General features: G+C 37.2%; 1 protein-coding gene across 1 annotated transcript in view; it reads right to left on the reverse strand.

The window, feature by feature from the left end:
- Positions 1-4,207: 4,207 nt before the first annotated feature.
- ULK4 (unc-51 like kinase 4) overlaps positions 4,208-19,814 on the reverse strand; it is a 118,241-nt gene continuing 102,634 nt past the window's right edge. The window contains exons 34-37 of the mRNA XM_034060710.1: positions 15,594-15,760; positions 12,841-12,939; positions 4,822-5,007; positions 4,208-4,252 (exon numbers count right to left, since the gene is read on the reverse strand). Of these exons, the coding sequence (XP_033916601.1) occupies positions 4,208-4,252; positions 4,822-5,007; positions 12,841-12,939; positions 15,594-15,760 (497 nt within the window). The remainder of the gene's footprint in view (positions 4,253-4,821; positions 5,008-12,840; positions 12,940-15,593; positions 15,761-19,814) is intronic.

The following is a 19,814-nucleotide window of genomic DNA, read 5'->3' on the forward strand; positions in this document are numbered from 1 at the left end:
AGGAAAATAAGGGAGCAAGTGGGGATTAACAAAGAGGGTATGTCAAGACCTCTTACTCTAATGGTCCAATACTAGGTGATTTAGAAGTCAAAGGAAGGACCACTCTTTTACAGCAGGAAATCTACATTAGAATTCCTCCTGGTACATGGTAGTTAACATTTTACTTCCATGCTGAAACGTAACAGACTATTTCACCCTCAGTAAACTTGTCAGCAAGGAGACTGAGTTTAAGAGGACAGATGTAATAAAAAAGGGAAGATTTGTTGAAGCAATATGAATTTGCTAGAATATTACTATATAAAACCCAGTAAACTTGGTATCTATGCATAACTGCATCTCGACATGGGCAACCAAAATCTTTCAAAGCTCTTTTAGTTTCTGGTAACAGCCTCACATGAAGACTATATGAAGACTGAAGACTTTCAAATGCCTCTGTGAACATAAGCATTTATATTTGGAATAAAATGAACATACTTTTGTATTCATAATCAGGAGCAAGTAGATAAAACTCCCATTTCTGTCTGCACAGAACTGAACATTGCCCAAGGATCTGTTTTATCCAGGATGGTCATCTTTGTGTCAAATTATTTCTTATTAGGGAGAGTCAATTTCAGGCAATTCCTTGATCTTATTTTCAATACAGGAAACAAGCTGGATTGCTCTCTGGAGCAAGAAATTACTTTTCACTGTGCATGTATGGAGCTTACCACAATGAGGTCTCAGTCTACAAGCACTAATACAATTCAGTTACAATAATGGAAGCAGCAATGACTGCTCATACTCTCCCCTTAATGCTTCAGAACCTGGAAATGTGTGTAACCTGGTATTAACAACAGCAGAAAATGAGAATGAGAAAATGTTTTTAATAATTTAATCCTATTTCAGTGGTGTTGATGGGTCCTCTTAAGCAAAATGCTCTTGATATTTACTACTCCTTATTGGAGGACCATGAAATATTTTGCAAATATTAAACATTTCAGGCATTTATGAGGGTAGGTAACATCGAACATAAAGCTGCTAGGACCAGGCAGAAAGCAAAAGTAGGAGGCATCCAGCTATATGTATTAGAAAGTTGACAGCATCAAACCAAGCCTGAAGAAAAATGAAGGAAAGCCATTAAAATCGGCCTCTGTGTGAACTTTAGGGTTGGGAGTGGGAGAAGACTATATATGATTTGCTGGCAAAGCAGGTGTTTGTGTGGTAGAAATACAGGATGAAGGATAGTGTGCTCTCTTCAACAAGGAGAAAGTACTTCACAGTTACAGTAAAAACCCTCTCAGCAAATTAGTCATTGCAGGGGTGTAAATGCACAAAGCAAACCAGCACCTCTGGATTAAGATAACCGTGGGTATTCCAGACATATTACCAGCTGCAAGAAGGCAGGACCTAAATCACATCAAAAGTTAGAAGCCCCAGTACATATTTCCTTCACCAAAAGCTTCTAAGCTAGACAAACTCCTACATATCTCCCAAATGGTAAGTTAATTGCATAAAATCTCCTCAACATCTGACTTAATGTACCACTACTTAATGCTCTGATTTATCATAGTACCAAAAATGAGGCAAGATCACTCTCTTGGCATTACTGACTGGTTACACAAATGCTAAAAAAGGATGAAGAATATCTCAATAGCAATACTGTCTAATCCAAGATGAAGCACCAGAATGAGTTATTAAAAGGGCTAAAGGGAAAAACAACAACAAAACCCTAAACCCCCCAAAACCCAGTTTCTTTGATTCAACAGTTTTATTCCATTTCTGTCCATTATATTAATGCCAGTGAGAGAATATTCTTGAAAAAGCCTGGTTAATGTGGGCTTGACAGAGCCAAAAGCTTTGAAAGCTGGAGTGACTATAAATGGGGAAAAAAAACCAGACAGTGGGGCCTTTTTAACAGTTTTAAATGATTTTTACTTAAACACAAAAGCTAAAAGCATTTTTCTTTCTGGTTTTCACTTCTAATGATCTATTTTCATAGAATCATAGAATGGTTTAGGTTGGAGAGGACCTTAAGATCATCCAGCTCCAACCCACTGCCATGCGCAGGGACGCCTCACACTAGACCATGTCACCCAAGCATTAGACCATGTCACCCAAGGCTCTGTCCAACCTGGCCTTTTACAGCAAAATAAAGCTTGTACAAAGGGCTGTCCCTGGTGATTCCATTAAGTCTGCACAAAGATACATATCCCCCCCCCAGCCTATACCTTTATTTTCATTTAATAAATGAATACAACAGGACTGTAGGACAAAAAGTGGGCACAGAAAGGGTTGCAAGAAGTTTATATTGCCCTGCAGACTATTTGCTGGTCAAAGTTGGCAATAACCATTAAAAAAAGCCCACAAACTCAAAAACACATCCAATTTTGTCCAAACCTCTCTCTCTCACACACACAGAGGAGGAAAAACTTGATGAATAAACACTATTAAAGCAACACAAAGATACAAGCTCCTGCTTCATCAACTTAAAGTCATCTTGTACATCAACAAATACTATGACCTTACACTTGCTGTGAAGACTCTGAAATTGAGATATCTATCTGCATTGGCCCCCTAGAGTCATATGAAACACAAATGGGGATGAATTAACTAGTCATATTGCTATGCCTTTTCCTTCCTTCTGGAAATACATGCTATCAGTGCATTTACAGCATAAACATATTGAATTCTTTTTGTACATTCCTGCTTCACATAATACCCGTGCTTGTACCAACAAAGTTGCTGTAACCACAGACTGGAAAGATGCTCTGTATGCACACTGACAGGCAAGAATGGAAACTGGTGCACTTAATGATCCCTCTTTTAATATACTGTTCAGATATTAAAAAAGAACAACACTGCTCTAGGCAATAAAATTCAGCATGAACAGCTGAATCCTTCTTAAATAGATATGATTCTATTTCAGTGTCTTTTGTGGTTATGACAGTTTTGACAAGATAATCATCTCCTACGAACAGGACTTCTTACATTTTACAGAAATAATGTAAAATGTATTAAATAATCTGTCAAATTATCTATGAATCCTGCTTTCAAAAGAAATCCTATGATCTCATTAAAATAATTACAGAAAATCTATGCCTGATCTTACTCATAAAAGTACCAGTATCACTGGTATATAAAGGAGAGATCTAAAAGTAGAGGAATTTGCAAGATTCGAAAAGTGATAGCATGAATTTGTTCTCTTAAGGTAGCCAGCTGAAGTTCCTGTATTAACTATCCTGCTCTCTATGTCAACTACTGAACTATAGTCTTCAAAGTGGAAGGAAAGGAAAGATGTCTGTAGCTATACTGAAATTAAATGATCTAGAAATGTACACTGCAGCCTCATTTCTCTTTCCTTTCTTCACACTTTGTTGCCTCTTTGCTCTTATTGCTCTTGGGGCAAAGCAAAAGCCAGTTCTATGCAGCACAACAATTACACAGAAAGAGAAGCACAGTTACAAGGTTCTCCTTAAAAAGTACAAAGTGTCTTTAAAAAATCTTTGCCAGAATTCTCTTTTTAGGAAGAACATGAGAAAATAAAGGAGTGAAACCTGAGAGCTAAAGAGTTGCTTCCTCTTAACTCCTGCTGCCACTGATTATGGTTCTACCCTAGTAGGTAGCACTGCACTGTCAGAATTCAAGCGCCTTCTGCCTCTTACACTGGGGAAGTTACCCTCTTTTAATGGAAAACTACTGCTCTTGGAGAGAAAAGGGTAAAGTAATCAAGCAACACAAGGTGACAATGCAGGCAAAGCTTCTTATCACAAGGCTTCAAGAGAAAACCCAGAGTATTATCTAAGAGAATGTTACAGATACAGAATGTTTTCCACTTAATCTACTTGAAAGACACAATGCTACTGTCATGCTCCCATGTCAGAGCACAACAGAACTGAAACCCCTCCTCATGAAGAACATCACCACAGTAAGGCCTTGCATGACTCCTGCTCATTGGCATTCTGCATGGCAACCACTCCAGAAGTGGTCCCTATTGCTCAGCGACAATGAGGAGTCAACAGTCAACCCACAAACCTATTTCAAGTACAGAATGGTATTTTATTTACCATGAAATCAAGGACAGTGTTTCTGAACAGCTATTTAACGCTTCCAGATGAGCTTTTTAAGAAAGCATTCATATTTCACCAAGCTGAAGTACTAAACAAATCTATAAATGGCAAGAGTTATTTAAATAGCTGAGAAGTTAACTGAAAGAGGAGAAATCCTACAATCATTTTGGAAAAGGTTTCAAGTGTAGAAGGCTTTCTCCAGAGAACTTAAATGAAATTTAAAGACATGAAATTTAAATTCACATAAATTATCATAGAATCAGAATAGTTAGCGTTGGAAAGGACCTTAAGGTCACCCAGTTCCAACCCCCTGCCATCCAACCCTCACACTAGACCATGCCAGCCAAGGCTCTGTCCAACCTGGCCTTGAACACTGCCATTCACAACTTCCCTGGGCAATCCATTCCAGTGCTTCACCAGCCTTACAGTAAAGAACTTCTTTCTTAGATCCAATCTAAACTTCCCCTGTTTAAGTTTTAACCTGTTACCCCTTGTCCTATCACTACAGTCCCTGATGAAGAGCCCCTCTCCAGCATCCTTGTAGCCCCCTTCAGACACTGGAAGCTGCTCTGAGGTCTCCATGCAGCTTCTCTTCTCCAGGCTGAACAATGTTCTCAGCCTATTTTCATATTTTTTTTTCTTTTCACATTTCTTTTTCTTGTAAAAACTGATTTATACTCTTTTTTTATAATTTGAAAGCACAAAGCAGCCCCCAGATTACCCAATTCTATACAAGAAACACATGGAATGTTAAAGTCTTTGGAAGCTGACTCACCAGTCTCTTCACAATTCTCAACAAAAGCTTCAGTTGTTGTGTATCTTTTCTGGACTTCAGTACTTCAGCAAAGCTGTCCATATTTTCTGGAGACATACTCTCCTGGCCATTCCCTCCATAGAGCTGAACCAGCAATGATAAGCACTGTGAGGCGCTCGCAAAGACTTCAGCATCTTCAGTGGGAAGCTAAAAATGAACAAACAATTAAATTCCAATTCCAGAAAAATCATGTTTCACTGGGGTTTGGGAGAGTATTGACATTTGCATGTCAGGAAAGACTCATTTCTAGGTGACTGACTCAAAATTCCATTAAATTTAGCCTAATAAAGTGAGGGAATTGTAATATATCTGTTCTTAAGCAGCAGTGTAACAATGTCTCCACTATGATTCTATCAAATCTAACTCAAGTGGCATAAAAGCACTGCAAATGTTGCTCCCAACTCTTAGTTTTGCCTTAAATAGAAGTGGTAATAGCAGAAGGTATTACAGCCATGGTGTCTCATCTTCTACATAACGCACACCATAAAACTTCATTTGATTATTTCTAAACCGAGTCTATGGCTTCTGGTTGAGGTGGAGTACAGGCTCTCTGGCTATTTAATGGATTTTAAATAGTCACATTAGGAGGTACACTTTGCAGGTTTTATATATTTTCTTGAATTCCAGCTTTTCTGCATTCCTTTGAAGAGCAGATACAGGAGCAGGCTCCTGCAATGGGATGGAAAAACTCCTTCCTAGGAAGCAAAGCTGTGGAAAAGATTTGAGGGCATGGCTAATAATCACCTTTAAATGAGCTTCTGATAGCATGACACTGTTATCAAAATGCTTTATATGCTTCTTGAAAGTACAATCTGGAAACAATGAGTAGAGACACCATATTATGCTTGTATTTGGCACTGTTGGAATGACAACAAGAATGCAACAGCTAGTTTTAGCACAGTTCAAGAAAGCTAGTGAAATAAATCACAGAGGTTTCTTGTGAACAGGCAAGAGGATGATACAGTGGAAAACAACTGAAGGAATTTAGTGTCTATAGCTTAACAAAGGGAGGGTTAAAGGGCATCTGATCATACTCTCTCAGTTATATGTAAGAGAAAGCAGGCTGAGGATAGGTTCATTCCTTTACCTGAAAAAGGACTGGTATGAGATGATAGCTCAATTGCTTTAGATAAAGATTAGAAGGAAGATAATGCTTTGATTTCTTTTATTCTTTCTTTAATCAGAGTGCTTAACTGCTGACACAACTTTCTCAGAACTGAGCCAGATTCTCCATCACAGGTAATTTATATACCACAACTTCCTTTTTTTTCCTTTTTTTCCTAAAAAATTAACAAACCCTTTTACTAAAATGTGGATTTGATTTCAGAAACTGCTGTGTCTTGTGTTATATATGATCCTTTACTGATTACAACTGCTTTTTCTCACCTTACAGTCTATGAACTGAATGAAATACAGTAGTGGCCATCATAACCAATAAGGTACAGAAGTGTAAAAACTCCTCATGGCTCCTATTCAGGTTTTCTGTTCCAGATGTGCTGTTTATAAATAAAGCAGCTAGATTACAGTTAACTGACTATCCCTACTGACAATAAAAGGAAACCATTTCTGTAGTCTGTCCAACCACTTATAAAATATGCACAACCATTGCAATAATGTTACTTATTTAACCTGCAGTATGAACGTCCCAAGTTTTCTTCATTTTAAGGAAAACCTGTACAGTTCCTTTAAAGCTCTCTATGCAGATATCAGACATACAGTCCTCAAATATTCAAGCAGCAATTCCCCAGAGATCTGCATGCAAATAGAATCCTGTTTTCCATTAGCTTTCCCAGAGCTGGCTGTTTAAACCAGCCTGAACTGAGATGTAAGCTCTGCATACATAGCCCCAAGACATATCACATCCTATTTGACCTAATGTTATACAAATGACAGGACCACAGCAGCTATTTCTTCCACAGATTTGCTGTATGGTTTTTCTTCATTCCAATCTAAATGTCACCTATTTGATAGTTTCCTTTCCAACATCAGAATTATCTAACAACATCATCAACATAAATAGAAAGGCTTAAAAGGAGGAAAAGCTACAAATAGTAACAAGCTTTACAGATCCATTTATATCTTCAGTCCTTATCAAGTAAAACAAATCCACTGATGGCTTTAAGCTGACCTGTATTTCCTTCACTCAAAAATTGTTATTAGATAAAGGAAAGAGAAATTAAACTACTTTAACATATCTCTCATCCCTTGTAACGGCAGCACTCCAGCTTACAGCTTGCTACTAGCTCATCATAGACAGGTGTGTCAACCTCTCTCTGACGAAAAATCACAGTCCAAGGAGGACTTTTCAGATGTTGTTTGTGGCTATTCAAAAACAGAACATAAAAATCAGTGAACATTTGGATAGATCTGTCCTTGCCCAGTCATGGCAGTGGAGGCTGGTTCCTTTGGCTCCGTAAGCATAAAATCCTATGTGTAATCAGTAATCATAACAGCCATACTTAGAAGTGAGAATGTTCCCAAGATCTTTTTTTCCTAGATATTCATAAAGTATCCAAAGAGGGAAGGTGTCAGTCTCTGTAGAGGACTGCCCCTACAACAACCTTCTGTGAACCCTAACCCTAACCCTAATACATAACGTACCATGTCTTTGGCAGCTCTTCCTAACACCAGGAAGGTACATGATTTTCAAGGAGGCAAATGAGCAATTCCAGCCTGTCAGCATTCACCCCAAGGTAGGCTGTCTTCAGCAGGACTCCCCAGTCAGCCTGATAGCAGAACATTTTGCCCTAGATGATGAGGGGTTGGGCTTGGGTTTTCCTTATCTCCTCCTGGCAAGCCTGACCTTTCACCACTGTTGCTGCTGTTCTTTGCCCCCCAACAAGAAAGCAAGACCCTGAAACTCTCCATCCAGTACATCAAGGCATCAGATACGTTCACTCTTCACAGGATGTCAAGCTTCCAGTGACCATTCTCCAAACCTAGCCACCAGTATCATTCCAGGGTTCACAGTACTTGCCAGTAAGGACATCATCCTATTCAATTCAAGGGCCTTCATCCCCTGTTGTATTTCAGGCTCCTCTATTTCACCAGAGTCCCTTTGAGCTTCAGTGCTATCTAGACTTTGGGAAACAAGTTGCTGTCATCCTGGAAAACTGCAGGGTAGAACAACAACAGCACAGGTCCTGGATGAAGAGGGAAACATGCTGGGAATAGGAAAGACCATATTTAGTCTGGACAGGATGAGAATCATTGGTCTATGGCCTAACCCATCAATAATTAAGGTGGAAGAGCAATGTCCCTATTTAAATATGTCCACATCAGCACTTTTCTCTATAACTCTCCCCATTGTGCTGTTTCACTACTGACAAGTAGTGATTTAGATGTCAAAAGTTGTAAGTTGGCAGCCTGAATTTTAACACTGGCTGGCAGTCAATGTTCATACTGGTTATAAAGAGCAGGAGATGTGAAGGAAATTACTAGTATGCAAAAAAGCAATGACTGAAAACAGGATACTTGTAAATCTAGAAAACCAAGGAATAAAACTCAGCTTTCAAGAAATAGTATCTCCTGTCTAATAAGAACAGTGGAGCTAGAATCATGTAGCTAGACAATGAATACAGACAGTTCACCTCTTAATCAGCTGGAACCGTGTTCTGATCATTTTCTAATCATAACAACTCCATTTGATATAAAGAAGTGTATTTCAAGTCTCAGAATTGCATTTACAACACAACAGCAGCTACTTAAGCTTTTGTTCTTTCAGAGGAAGACAAACCCATGAAAAGCTAGAGCTCTAAGTGTTTAAGAAAATATCTGCCCCTTAATATTTCATAATTACATGAAAAAAAGAAGTCTCATGGCCTTTGATTTCTTTTTGCTTTATCAGTCTTAGAGGGGATTATGGATTCAGCCCTTCAGCAACGTAGAAACATTAGTACTCTTTCTCCTTGCAGCTGTTAATATTCTGAGCTAGCTCCTCAAAATAAATTACTGAACAGCTAAAGGCATCATTTTTGCCATTCTCTACCTCGGAAATGTAGATTTATTTTACATTTCAACATTTTTAAGTAATGCTTCATGGCAAGACTTTTGTGCAATGGAGACTGTGGATTCCTTAACTTTTACAGCCGGAACCTGCTCCGTGTATTTTAAGGTTAACGTGCTGAAAAGCAGGGAGTTTCTTGTTATTAGACATCAGTATTTCTGTAGTCTATTGTCAAAAACACCTTCATTTGGACCAGTGTGTTCATGAATTGCAAACCACTGCAAGAAATGTGTGATCATTTGAGCTGAAGGGGCAGTTTTCACAGCGCTGGAGTTGTTACAGCATCTAATTTTGGAGCCACAATGAAACTGTCTGGATTACCCGGAGGGGACACTATTCAGTGCATTAATAAGGTTATCCACAAAGAGAGTTTATTACAATAAGAGGTAGATGTTCATTAGATCAGTAGTGTGATTACAGGATGTGCTGTAAAGGAAGCACCATTGGGAGCCATAAGGAAGATGATTTTGTGAGCATTAAACAAAATGCAAAAGCAAAATGTCATTACTAAATCTGCTCACTTTACTATGTTATCATTAGTAGTAAGTATGCACAGTTTAAAATGAAAAAAATAAAACATTATTATAGATTAGGGCAAAATTGGGGAATTAGGGAATGTATTTTAAAAACCAATGTATTTCCAGTTCATTATATTCAAGTTTAGTTGCTGAGAAACTAAGTCCCCATTCTGAAATGCTGTGACAATATACTGTTATTTCCTCTGGTGTCTTTTGGGGTGGTTTTGGTTCGATGGTTGGGGACTGGGTTTTTTGGTGGTTTGGTTTGCTTGATTTTTGTTTTTTAAGGTAGCTCTGTAGAATTCTTCACATATAATTCATTTCAAATACAAGAACAGCAATACATAATGCAATACAGGAAATAAATAGATGCCTTTCCTCTCTGGCCACAGAACTGTTTGCATTCCTAAGAAATGTGAAATAGAAGTCTTCAGTGTTATCATTCTTCTGCAGTCATTTTCATTAGTCAATGGCAAACGCCTTCTCATGCTCTGAAACCAGAGTCAGGGCACAGCCTTAGAACCAGTGCAACACAGAGACAGAAAGGACCTAGAAGAGATTATCTCATTCATCCATGTGCAATGAGGCTCCATATTTGTCCTCTTCATGTCTGCATGTGATTAACTCATCTTTCAACAGTAATATGCAGAGCACAGTATGGAAGTGCACTATTACTAGTACTACTACAATGAAGAAGCCTGCCACCAGAAGACAGTAAAAGTTCTCTCCCAGCAGCACTGTAGGCTCAGAAAAGACTGGAAGATCTACACCTAGGTTCTAAATCTAGGGTCCATAGAGCAACGAAATTCCTTTTTATAGGTAACAACAAAGTTCCTGAAAGTTTCTGAAAATGACACTGAAGTGATTTAAGAACTAAGTAAATATGAGTATGTTTTTCTTTCAGGGTAACAGTACATCAAAAAGAAGGTATTTGTTATCTTCTGTAATTGCTGTAAGTTGCAGTATAATAACCAAATCAGATTTCTTTTCAAGTTGAGCAAAGTTACACACAAAAAGCTCAGTGTAATTAACTTTAAAACTCAAAGCTGCCAAGCAAAAGCCTAAAGGCTCTATTTATTTTCCCCTTATTGATCATTTCAGGGAGACTGATCATGGGGGTAAGTATCGAATTCTCTGTATTCACAGTGTTTTCTGAATGACAGAATCTTTAATTATTTCTTCTTCTGCATTCTGAAAACCTCTGAAGTTTCATTTACATGCAATCTAGGTTTCTGATGCTTACTTTGCTAGGTCTTAACGATAGACTAAATCATGGTTACAGAGGGGAAAACCTGATTTTATGGTTTTGACATTTTCAAGTTTTATGCATACTGATTTTTGAGGGATTTTAAAGAGAGATATACAAAACTTGAGAAAATGAATGGGCAAGTAATGGGGCATGGAACAATCACCTACGTAATGTATATACAAATTGATGAGGGAAAGCAGTTATTCTAAGTGACATAAGAACCTATAAATATGGTAAAATAGGTAGAAATAGCAAACCAGAAAAAATGATTTTAACTCAGTATCTTGAAGTCATGGTTGGTTCAGAATTTAAGACTTCGATTATCTCCAGAAAATAAAGTTCACAAAGAACTAAATGCCCAAGAACATTAACAAAGTGCTACGTAACCACACAGCTCAATGAATACAGCCAACTACTGTTGGCAGCTACACAGAACATAAGCTTGGGTAGACCTGAGTCTGTTTCAGGGGTATTGAGTATATACATCTTGGGAGACCGACTAAACTTCACAAAGAATCTAGTCCTATTTGAAGAGATTAGAGCATAAAACATTTTAAGCAAGTGGATCATAAATGTTAAAATCATTATTCAATTGTTCAAACTCTTCCAACCTTAACGGGAAGTGTTTCATATAGCAATGGGTAAAGGATATAAAATTTAACAAACCCAGCTGAAATAACTTCCATTTGTCTAATCAAGCGCACGTAAAGAACATGTATTACAAGAGGAAATCCCTTAATTTTACAAAATCCTTAGCAAAAAACAATCAAAAAAACATTCAAAACCATCCTCCCAAAACCATCAGATTTTATATAAGCATTTTAAACACACCAGAATCTGCAGAAATACAGAACAAAGCAAAACCTAGTGGCAATTAGAGTCACGCTTCTCAAATACAAGGGCAAGTTAGGATCTAATCAGTTCATACTAACTATACAATTATCCTATCCTTTAATTAAGAACTTACAAAAAACTTCCAGGTGGTTTAGTAAAGCTTGGCTTCTAATTTTCTGTTCTTTTGAGACTTAATGGAATTTAAATTTATGGCTTGTTTCACTTTAAAATAACATTTGCATCACTTCATGTCTTGTTATTTATCATATATAATGATTAAAAAATTAACAGAAAATAAACTAAAACAATTTATAAAGGTGATATATAGTGAAAATTCAGTCACTTTGCTTTAGGTCATTCAGTGAACACTTCCAAAAAGCCTTTGTCAATAGCTGGTTAATATAAATCCATCAAAGGAGAACTTAGCAACATGTGTAATGCCAAGAATTAATAAAAAGAGGAATCACATTCTTCCCCAAAATAGAACATGACACACAGAGCTAAAGATAGTAAAAAGGGCACAGTATTTATATCATAATACATCTGAAAACCTATATTTAAATGAAAACAACAAAAAAATTGAGTCTGGAAGAGAACACAGTGAATCTGAAATGCCTCTAAGCAACATAACCTGGAAAGGATAGTGTAAGTTCTCACATACCATTTTAATGGCTTTATGTTGCATAAAAGGCTGAGACAGCCTCTAAAACCCCTGTCCAGCTCAAGAATTCCTCTACTAGAAGCTATTACACACAGAGCTAATACAAATCTCTGGCACAGTACGATGGAGGTCGAGCTGATGGGATGCATCAGGGCCACAATACAGCACTCTGTGGAGATTTCAAGGCAGCACTGTGAAATCTAGTAAACCCTGGAAAAGTCTGACTTTAAACAGACTTCAAAGATGTTCCCAGATCACCAGGGGCCATTCCTACTTGTAAATCCCCCAGGATCATGTTAAAATAAAACTAAACCCTTGAGAAAATCTCCAAAGGCTCAAAACCAAAATAATATTAAAAGACATTACTCACTGCAATTAATTTCAAGTTTCCTGACTTTTTGAATGGTGGAAGTACTTGTTTCATGTACCTTCCCTATGCAGCGATCACTAGTCTGTTCTAAAGGGCTAAAATTAGACTATATACATGTATCCAAACTGAAAATCTGCATCCTGCACCTTTTTGCTTGGGACAGACTTACTCTGATGTCACTGGTAACCTGCAAGTCACTGTGACCTCTCATTTCTTTATAGTCTAGGTGGGAGCTTACAAGCAATGAAAACTTAGCAAACAGAGTTCAAGGATGTTGAATTCGGTTCAGTAATCCCAACTTCAGTAACATTCCAAAAGGCTCACAAACAAGCAAATCCTCACCAGTTGAATAAGCAGGCTAATTAGGTCCGTCAGGGGTTTATTTATAAGCAGAAGCTCTTCAGCAGCCTGTGTGTCCCCTCCTGTGCCAGATTTCTGTGCCTTAATAAGGTGAGAAAGAATAAAAAGCAACCTTGGTGACTGTTGCGTTACAAGAAACAAATTAGGTTCATTAAGTGGCCAAACTCTGAACAGAAGTTTGAAGGAGACTTATAAACTCTTTTCTAGTTAAGTATTCCTGGGCTCCCTAGGAGCAGTTAATGCTCCCTGTGTCTGTAACAACCAGCCCAAAGCAAAAGCGACTCATGCTGTCATGCCCACCCTGCAGAGGCTGAATATACTGACATACACAATATTTCTGCAGTAAGATGCTATAAACTGTATATGCAAAAGATATCTCTAAAGCCATAAATGCTTTATGCATTTGTACTCCCTTCAGCAGACCATGCCTGTTTTAAAACTGAAGTTCGATTGGGGTTTTTTTCCTTTATCAAGAGGAATTTTAAGTGCAACAATATTATTTACAATAGCTTTTCTGGTTAGTGCTTGGATGAGAAAACAGGTTACTGTTGGACTTCATGATCTTAATGGTCCTTTCCAGCCCAGCTGATCCTGTTATTCTATGTTTGACTACTTCCTTTAACTTCTATATATTTAGTGACCACAGAAAGCAAACTCTTGAATGAAGCTAGATACAGCTATCAGCACCATTCATCATAAAGTACTGAAAAGCAAAGTAAAAGTGGTGCCATGTTTTGCCTATGTAGCTGGATAAGTTTATCATTTGACATCTAAAAAGCTTAAGTAAAAAGGATCCAAGTGGAGATAGTACCATCTGTAAAAGTCAACTTAAGCCTCAAAAATGGATAATAGGAGAAATTTTGATTCTCTTTTTAAGTTCAGTTTTAGAAGGTATCTTATTCAGAAGATCCCTATAGAAACAGTTCAAGAATATTTGTTATCACTACAGTGATGCATTTAGTGACCCATGCATAGTGGAATATTATGTAGATGCACTGTAAATAGTCACTAACTAATGGCCGTCATTTAGTAAGGCATGTGTAATGATGCAGCTGTAGAACCCACAGGGGCCCTTTGACAGGTATTGTCAAGACAAGTATGCCAAGGCAAGTAAATTCACTATAAAACTAGTTTTATAGGGGCACAGGAGAAAGCTGTGCTTTAAAATGCAGTTTTCCAGCTGCCTCTAGCTCCCATTGGCTTTCTGGAGCAAAGCAAATCACTTTGGCTAGAGCTGGACAAAAGTGGAGCTGGAGTCTAGCACATCAATCAGCTGATGTATTCATGCAAAGCCAGAACAGAATTTGGCTTTGAATGTATAGATTTAGTTTTGTATCTAAATAAAAATAATCAAATTCACTACTATTATTAATCCATGGCAAGATCCTCTTTCCTCAAATGTGTCTTCACCACCATTGCATGGAAACTAAGTACAGAATTTAGCCCTCTGTGACTACATGGAGTGATGCCAACAATATGACAATCAGCAATTAGCCTACAGAATTTGATTTACAAAGTGATTCTTAGATAAGAAACCCATTACAGAACCTGCTAACAGAGGACTCAGAAAAGACATGGTATCATACCATCAGATCTAAATTAAATCTCTTCCAAAGTAAATGAAGGAAACCCCATCTCTCAGGATTATAACATCACTGATTACAGAAATCTGTGTAGGAAATAAAGCAGGGGCTCAATTTTCTTTACCCACTTCATATATTAAATCTTCTTATAAACCCCCCCAGAAACAACCAACCCTTGGATAAGGACAATGTCAGATTGAAGAAGCCATGTTGTGAATGTACAACTTGGCTACAATCTTCTGAATCTCTGTCCTTCAGATATATTGGATCTAAAAGGCTTCTCTATTCTTCAGTGGATAATCCCAAGAACATCAAAAAACTGGCACAAAGAGTATATGGTGTTGTTTGCAGCCTAAATAGAGAAATTGCTTCCACTTGACTAACTTCAATATTTGGCAGGTATTTTAAAACCAAAGCAAATATTGCTAGCTTAACATCATGTCTAAAAAAAGATGAAAGCTTGTTCTTGTTTTGTTCTTGAGAGAGTTATGTGCTATTTCTTTGAATAGTATCTTTTTGTGCTTCATTTCTAAGGAGGAGGAGGTCTTCATTGGAAGAGGAAGTCCTATCAATGCCATAATTTGCAGCGGTTCAAACAAAAACTTGGAAGACAAATTGAGCAGCATGAGAGGAAATACTTTCATCAGTGCACAGGCGAGGGTTTCATATGCTCTTCAAGTACAGTATCACATGTGATTTATAATAATAACTTTTTTTATGGAGTAATCTTTTAAAATGAATGGAAGAAAAATGCTTTGAACTATCATCAAGCAAATGTTGAATTACAGAAACAAAACAGTCAGCTAGGATCTGTGTTTCCAATACACAATGAGGCTACTATAGATATTCTAGACAGGTAACTACATGAAAAAGTGACAGGAAGTTGAAAAATACATGCTTTTCTCTTTCCATCATACTAAAAAGCCAATGAAATCAGAATAGGGGGAATTTCATTATTAGGATAACAGGAAGTTATCTATAAAAGGCCAGGTTGGACAGAGCCTTAGGTGACATGGTCTAGCATGAGGTGTCCCTGCCTGTGGCAGGGGGGTTGGAACTGGATGATGTTAAGGTCCTTTCCAACCCAAACTGCTCTGTGATTCTATGGAAATTGTTTAAGGTGGTGATGACTCCAGGAAACGAATTCCATACCTGTAAAGCCTGGCGCACAATGTTGGCTGTATACATCAGCATGCAGTGCAAAATGTCAAGCAAGGACAGAAGTGGTGCATTTACTGTCTTGGTGCTGCTTTTGTCATCTGCCTCCAAGTACAGAGCCACAGTTTCTGTTAGGAGACTAGAGATATGATGAACCAGTCCTACATAGAAAGTGAGACAAAAAGAGAAATAGGCTTTCAGGGTTAAAAATCATAGATTAGAATAAAGGAAAAGTCACATTATGAATATTTATTAAACTTCCCCTTTCTATCCATTATTCTAATTACTTTCTCTCCTATTCTGTTTGGAGCAGCTCATAGAGTCAAATTGATACAATCCAATTTGCTAACTGCATGGAAAATTACATAATATTCATTAAATAAAAGACATTCTTTGAGTCCTGAACTTTTCCAGAGCACGTGGGTACACAAGTCTCCTTCACAACACTCCTGGTCACAAGAATGAAGCAGTTTCTCCAGGCTGTATAAAATGACACATCAAGCTCCAACACCAAGATTTTGTGTCTTAACTGGTGTGCCAATTACAACCTCTACCATATGCTTTACTATCTTATGCTTAACATAAAGTATGTTCAGAAGAACATTACATAAGCAACACTAAATACTATACCTAAAATGTTCTTAAGATTTGTTGGACTGATGGTAATCAAAAGTTTCCTGAAAATACCTTGTTTTGAAGCCTTTTTTAAAGACCCTTTCAAATTTAACACCATCAACTCATGTAGCTTGCTTAACCCACAAATCAACTGACATATCAGAAAAAACATCATCCATTTCAAGGCAATACAGATTAAATTCAGTATGTTTCTTACTCTCAAACACAAAATGACTGAGTTCATTATGTTTGATCTTAAATCTTTTTCTTTCAGAGATTCATAAGGAGTAAAAGATATTTTGTTCCTCACCAAGAACATAACTATGTAAGTTATCTTATTTTAAACTGGTAATTAGCCATAATGTGATTTGGGTGCACATAGTCACCAACATTGTGGTATATTAGTATATTAGCTTCTAGTCCTCTGTGACTCTAAAATGACTGAAGTATTTCACTGATTTCACTGAAGTATAAGAGTGCTTTTATCAGTTCTCCTTTAAAAAGTAATAGTATATATTTCCACAAACATCAGTACAAGATTAAAATGAGACAATCTGCAATCACACCATTCAGCTTTAGTGAGGAGTCAAATCCGTGTGGTGTTGAACTACTTTGGCTTTGAAAGATGCCACATCAGTTAACTAAACTTCCATGAAGTATTTTCCTCCCCTATTCATCAAGCTTATTACCTTCCCCAGGAAATGAAACAAAAACATTAATTTAGAATGCAATTATGGGTCAGGATCACGAAAACTTGCACTCTTCTTATACCTCACATCTTTTGTGTTTTTATGATTACTAGCATTATTCTTTCACCACGGTTTGATTGATAAGACTACAGCTCAGGCTAAGCTTTGAATTTCCTGGAGTTTTGTCTGCATAAACTAAACCTCTCCAAATTACATCAGTCTAATCTCACACATTTCATTTCCTTCTTTTCTAAAGCACAATTTCTGCTGCAGTTCTGAGCACTCCATACAAAAATGAGCTGGCATGCAGAGACACACTGAAGTGATGTCACCAATACCCACCAAGAAGAAAAAACCCAGCCATAATTCTATGTCTACCTGATACATAACTTATGGTTAATCTACACCTTTTCTCATCAGACTAAATTGGATTAAACCTAAGAAAACAATCCAGTAAGAGTTGGTCCCTATCAAAGCAATGTCTGCTAAACTGCCTGCAGGGTATGTCCAAGTACACTCTGTTTCTCCCTCTAGATGACCACAAAACCCACAGCCACATCAGGCTGAATGAGTCACCCTGTTATTTCTAGATGGCTTACACACAACACTCGAGACAGTGACTTGGAGATGAACGCTGAGAAGGCCATGTTCAAATAAAGGCATTGTATGGGTCATCATCAAGAATTTTTAATCAGTAGCCCTCTCTGTATTTAGAGCACTAAGGAATGATAGTAGTGAACAGAACAACAGGATCCATGCCTCTGATCTGCAATCTTTTCCCTTTTAACTTTGAAGAGAATTGCTTGTTTATTGCTTTGACCATACCAGCCTTGTTTCTGCTGTTTGGTGAACAGAACACTCGATCTTCACTCCACCCATTGAGATATGAATACTATAATCACCTAGATTTTATTCTCTTCAAGTATTTACATCCTTAGGCTATGTGTATTAGCAAACCCTGCCTCTGAACACCTGAAACACAGCAGAATATTGACATTTACTTTGTTAACTATACCATCACGATTAGATTTTAGGTACATACGTGCTCAGACAGGGTTATATGTACAAAGCTATGCATGCTAAACTTGGAAAGTTTGGGGAAAACCAAAACTTTTCCTGAACTTTAAAGACCTTTGGAAAACAACACAACAAAACTTTGTAATAATGACATCTAAAATAAAACACTGGTGCAAAGTGTTCCCTAACACACTGTATGATTCACACAAAAACCTGATGAACACTTGGTTCCACAGATAAAATGAAACAGACTGACCTCTTGGCCAAATAGATAACGTTCTAGACGTGCTCTTTAAATTACTGCATTGTGTCACAACACAAGGAAAACTGGAGGCCACAATTGTAGACATGTAAATACACTCCTTGCTTACACCACAAGACAAAATACATGTTCTTTATCCTCAGAAGAGAAAGTTGGGAAGCTGGTATAATTTACAGTGACCATGACAAAATTCAACAGGAGTTTAACGGCCGTGACCACTGGCACTGTAACCAGTTTACTCAAAACTATAAAGACTATAAAACCTAAAAGCTATAAAAACTAAGAGCTATAAAGATCAAGACCGACATGCCTCAGCGTTCCAAAGATTGAACCCCAAAATAGATAGTCTGAAAAAAGACAATGCAATCCTAAACAAAAGGAAACTGTATTCATAACTCAGGAAATCATAATATAACAATTGCCTATGGATCACTGAGTTTCAGAAGATACACTAGAGGTTTTCTCCTAAATTTCACAACTGATTCAAGAACCACATTCTTCTTAATTTCCAATGGACGCTAAAACAATATTTAGCCTCAAAAACCTCAGACAATATATTTGAGTCATATTTAACAGACATAACATTCTTATGTAGTAATTCTCATTAGAAAGTAAAATAAAAATAAGTAAATAAGCAAAAATAAGTAACAAATTGTAGTAATTCTTCATTAGGAAGTAAAATAAGCTCAGATTCAAAGGGCACACCCCATGCTCTCCTGAACTTTGAAGGTGGTGGATCTGAATCCGAATCCTGTATCATAGAGGAGAGCTAAAATTAAATCAAGGCAGACTGTACCATGAGAAAAGTTACACATTTGGAAGCATTCTGGTACTTCCAAGGACGTTGGAAATAGTCCACTTTCTCAAGAGAAATGTGTTAGTGACAGTTTACATGGATTAAAGTAATGCATCATGATTTCTTTCAGATAGGCATTTCTTACTAAGAGAATTAAGCAAAAACTTACTATTTAACTTACAGGGTTCTTTTTGTTACTCTATTCATTTGTAAATGTTACCAAAGAAGATGTATCACATCCTATGGTTCATAGATGTAGTTTAAATTTATTGCAGTACTTCTTAGTGCACTAATGCCTTATATTTACTTGTAAAAGGAGGATCTTTGAAATATCAAGCGCAGTGCTATTCAAATTTTGCAGAAAAATAAGGTGAAACTTGGATTTTGCATTAGAATTATGTTTATAAATTAACATAACTGGAATTGAACAAAAACCCTCTTCTAATTGCAGTCCAAGATTCATAATATGTAAGAAGATTGCATCCAAAATTCATACCCCCAGTTTTATAGCATCTGATAACCCTCATGTTCACAGCAGAGTGTTTCTCCTGCCGAGACCTCTAGAATGAACTGAACACGTTGCCAATAGCACTCTATGAATGTGGACTGTGATGATGACTATGTTTGTGTTTTACAAACCTTTTCTAAAGATAAAAGGAGTCTTTTGGCCCATGCTACATCTAATTGGATAGAATGTGCCATGATACCTTCCAGAATAAAAGCTGAAGGGAGATATTTTATTCTCACCTATTAGCAAGATGGATAAAGGAAAAGACATCTTCGCTTCCAAATCATACGAAACATCAAAGGAGAGCCTAGGAAGCAATCTTCTAGGC

Source organism: Melopsittacus undulatus, chromosome 1, assembly GCF_012275295.1.
Source record: "Melopsittacus undulatus isolate bMelUnd1 chromosome 1, bMelUnd1.mat.Z, whole genome shotgun sequence".
Taxonomy (NCBI): Eukaryota; Metazoa; Chordata; class Aves; order Psittaciformes; family Psittaculidae; genus Melopsittacus; species Melopsittacus undulatus.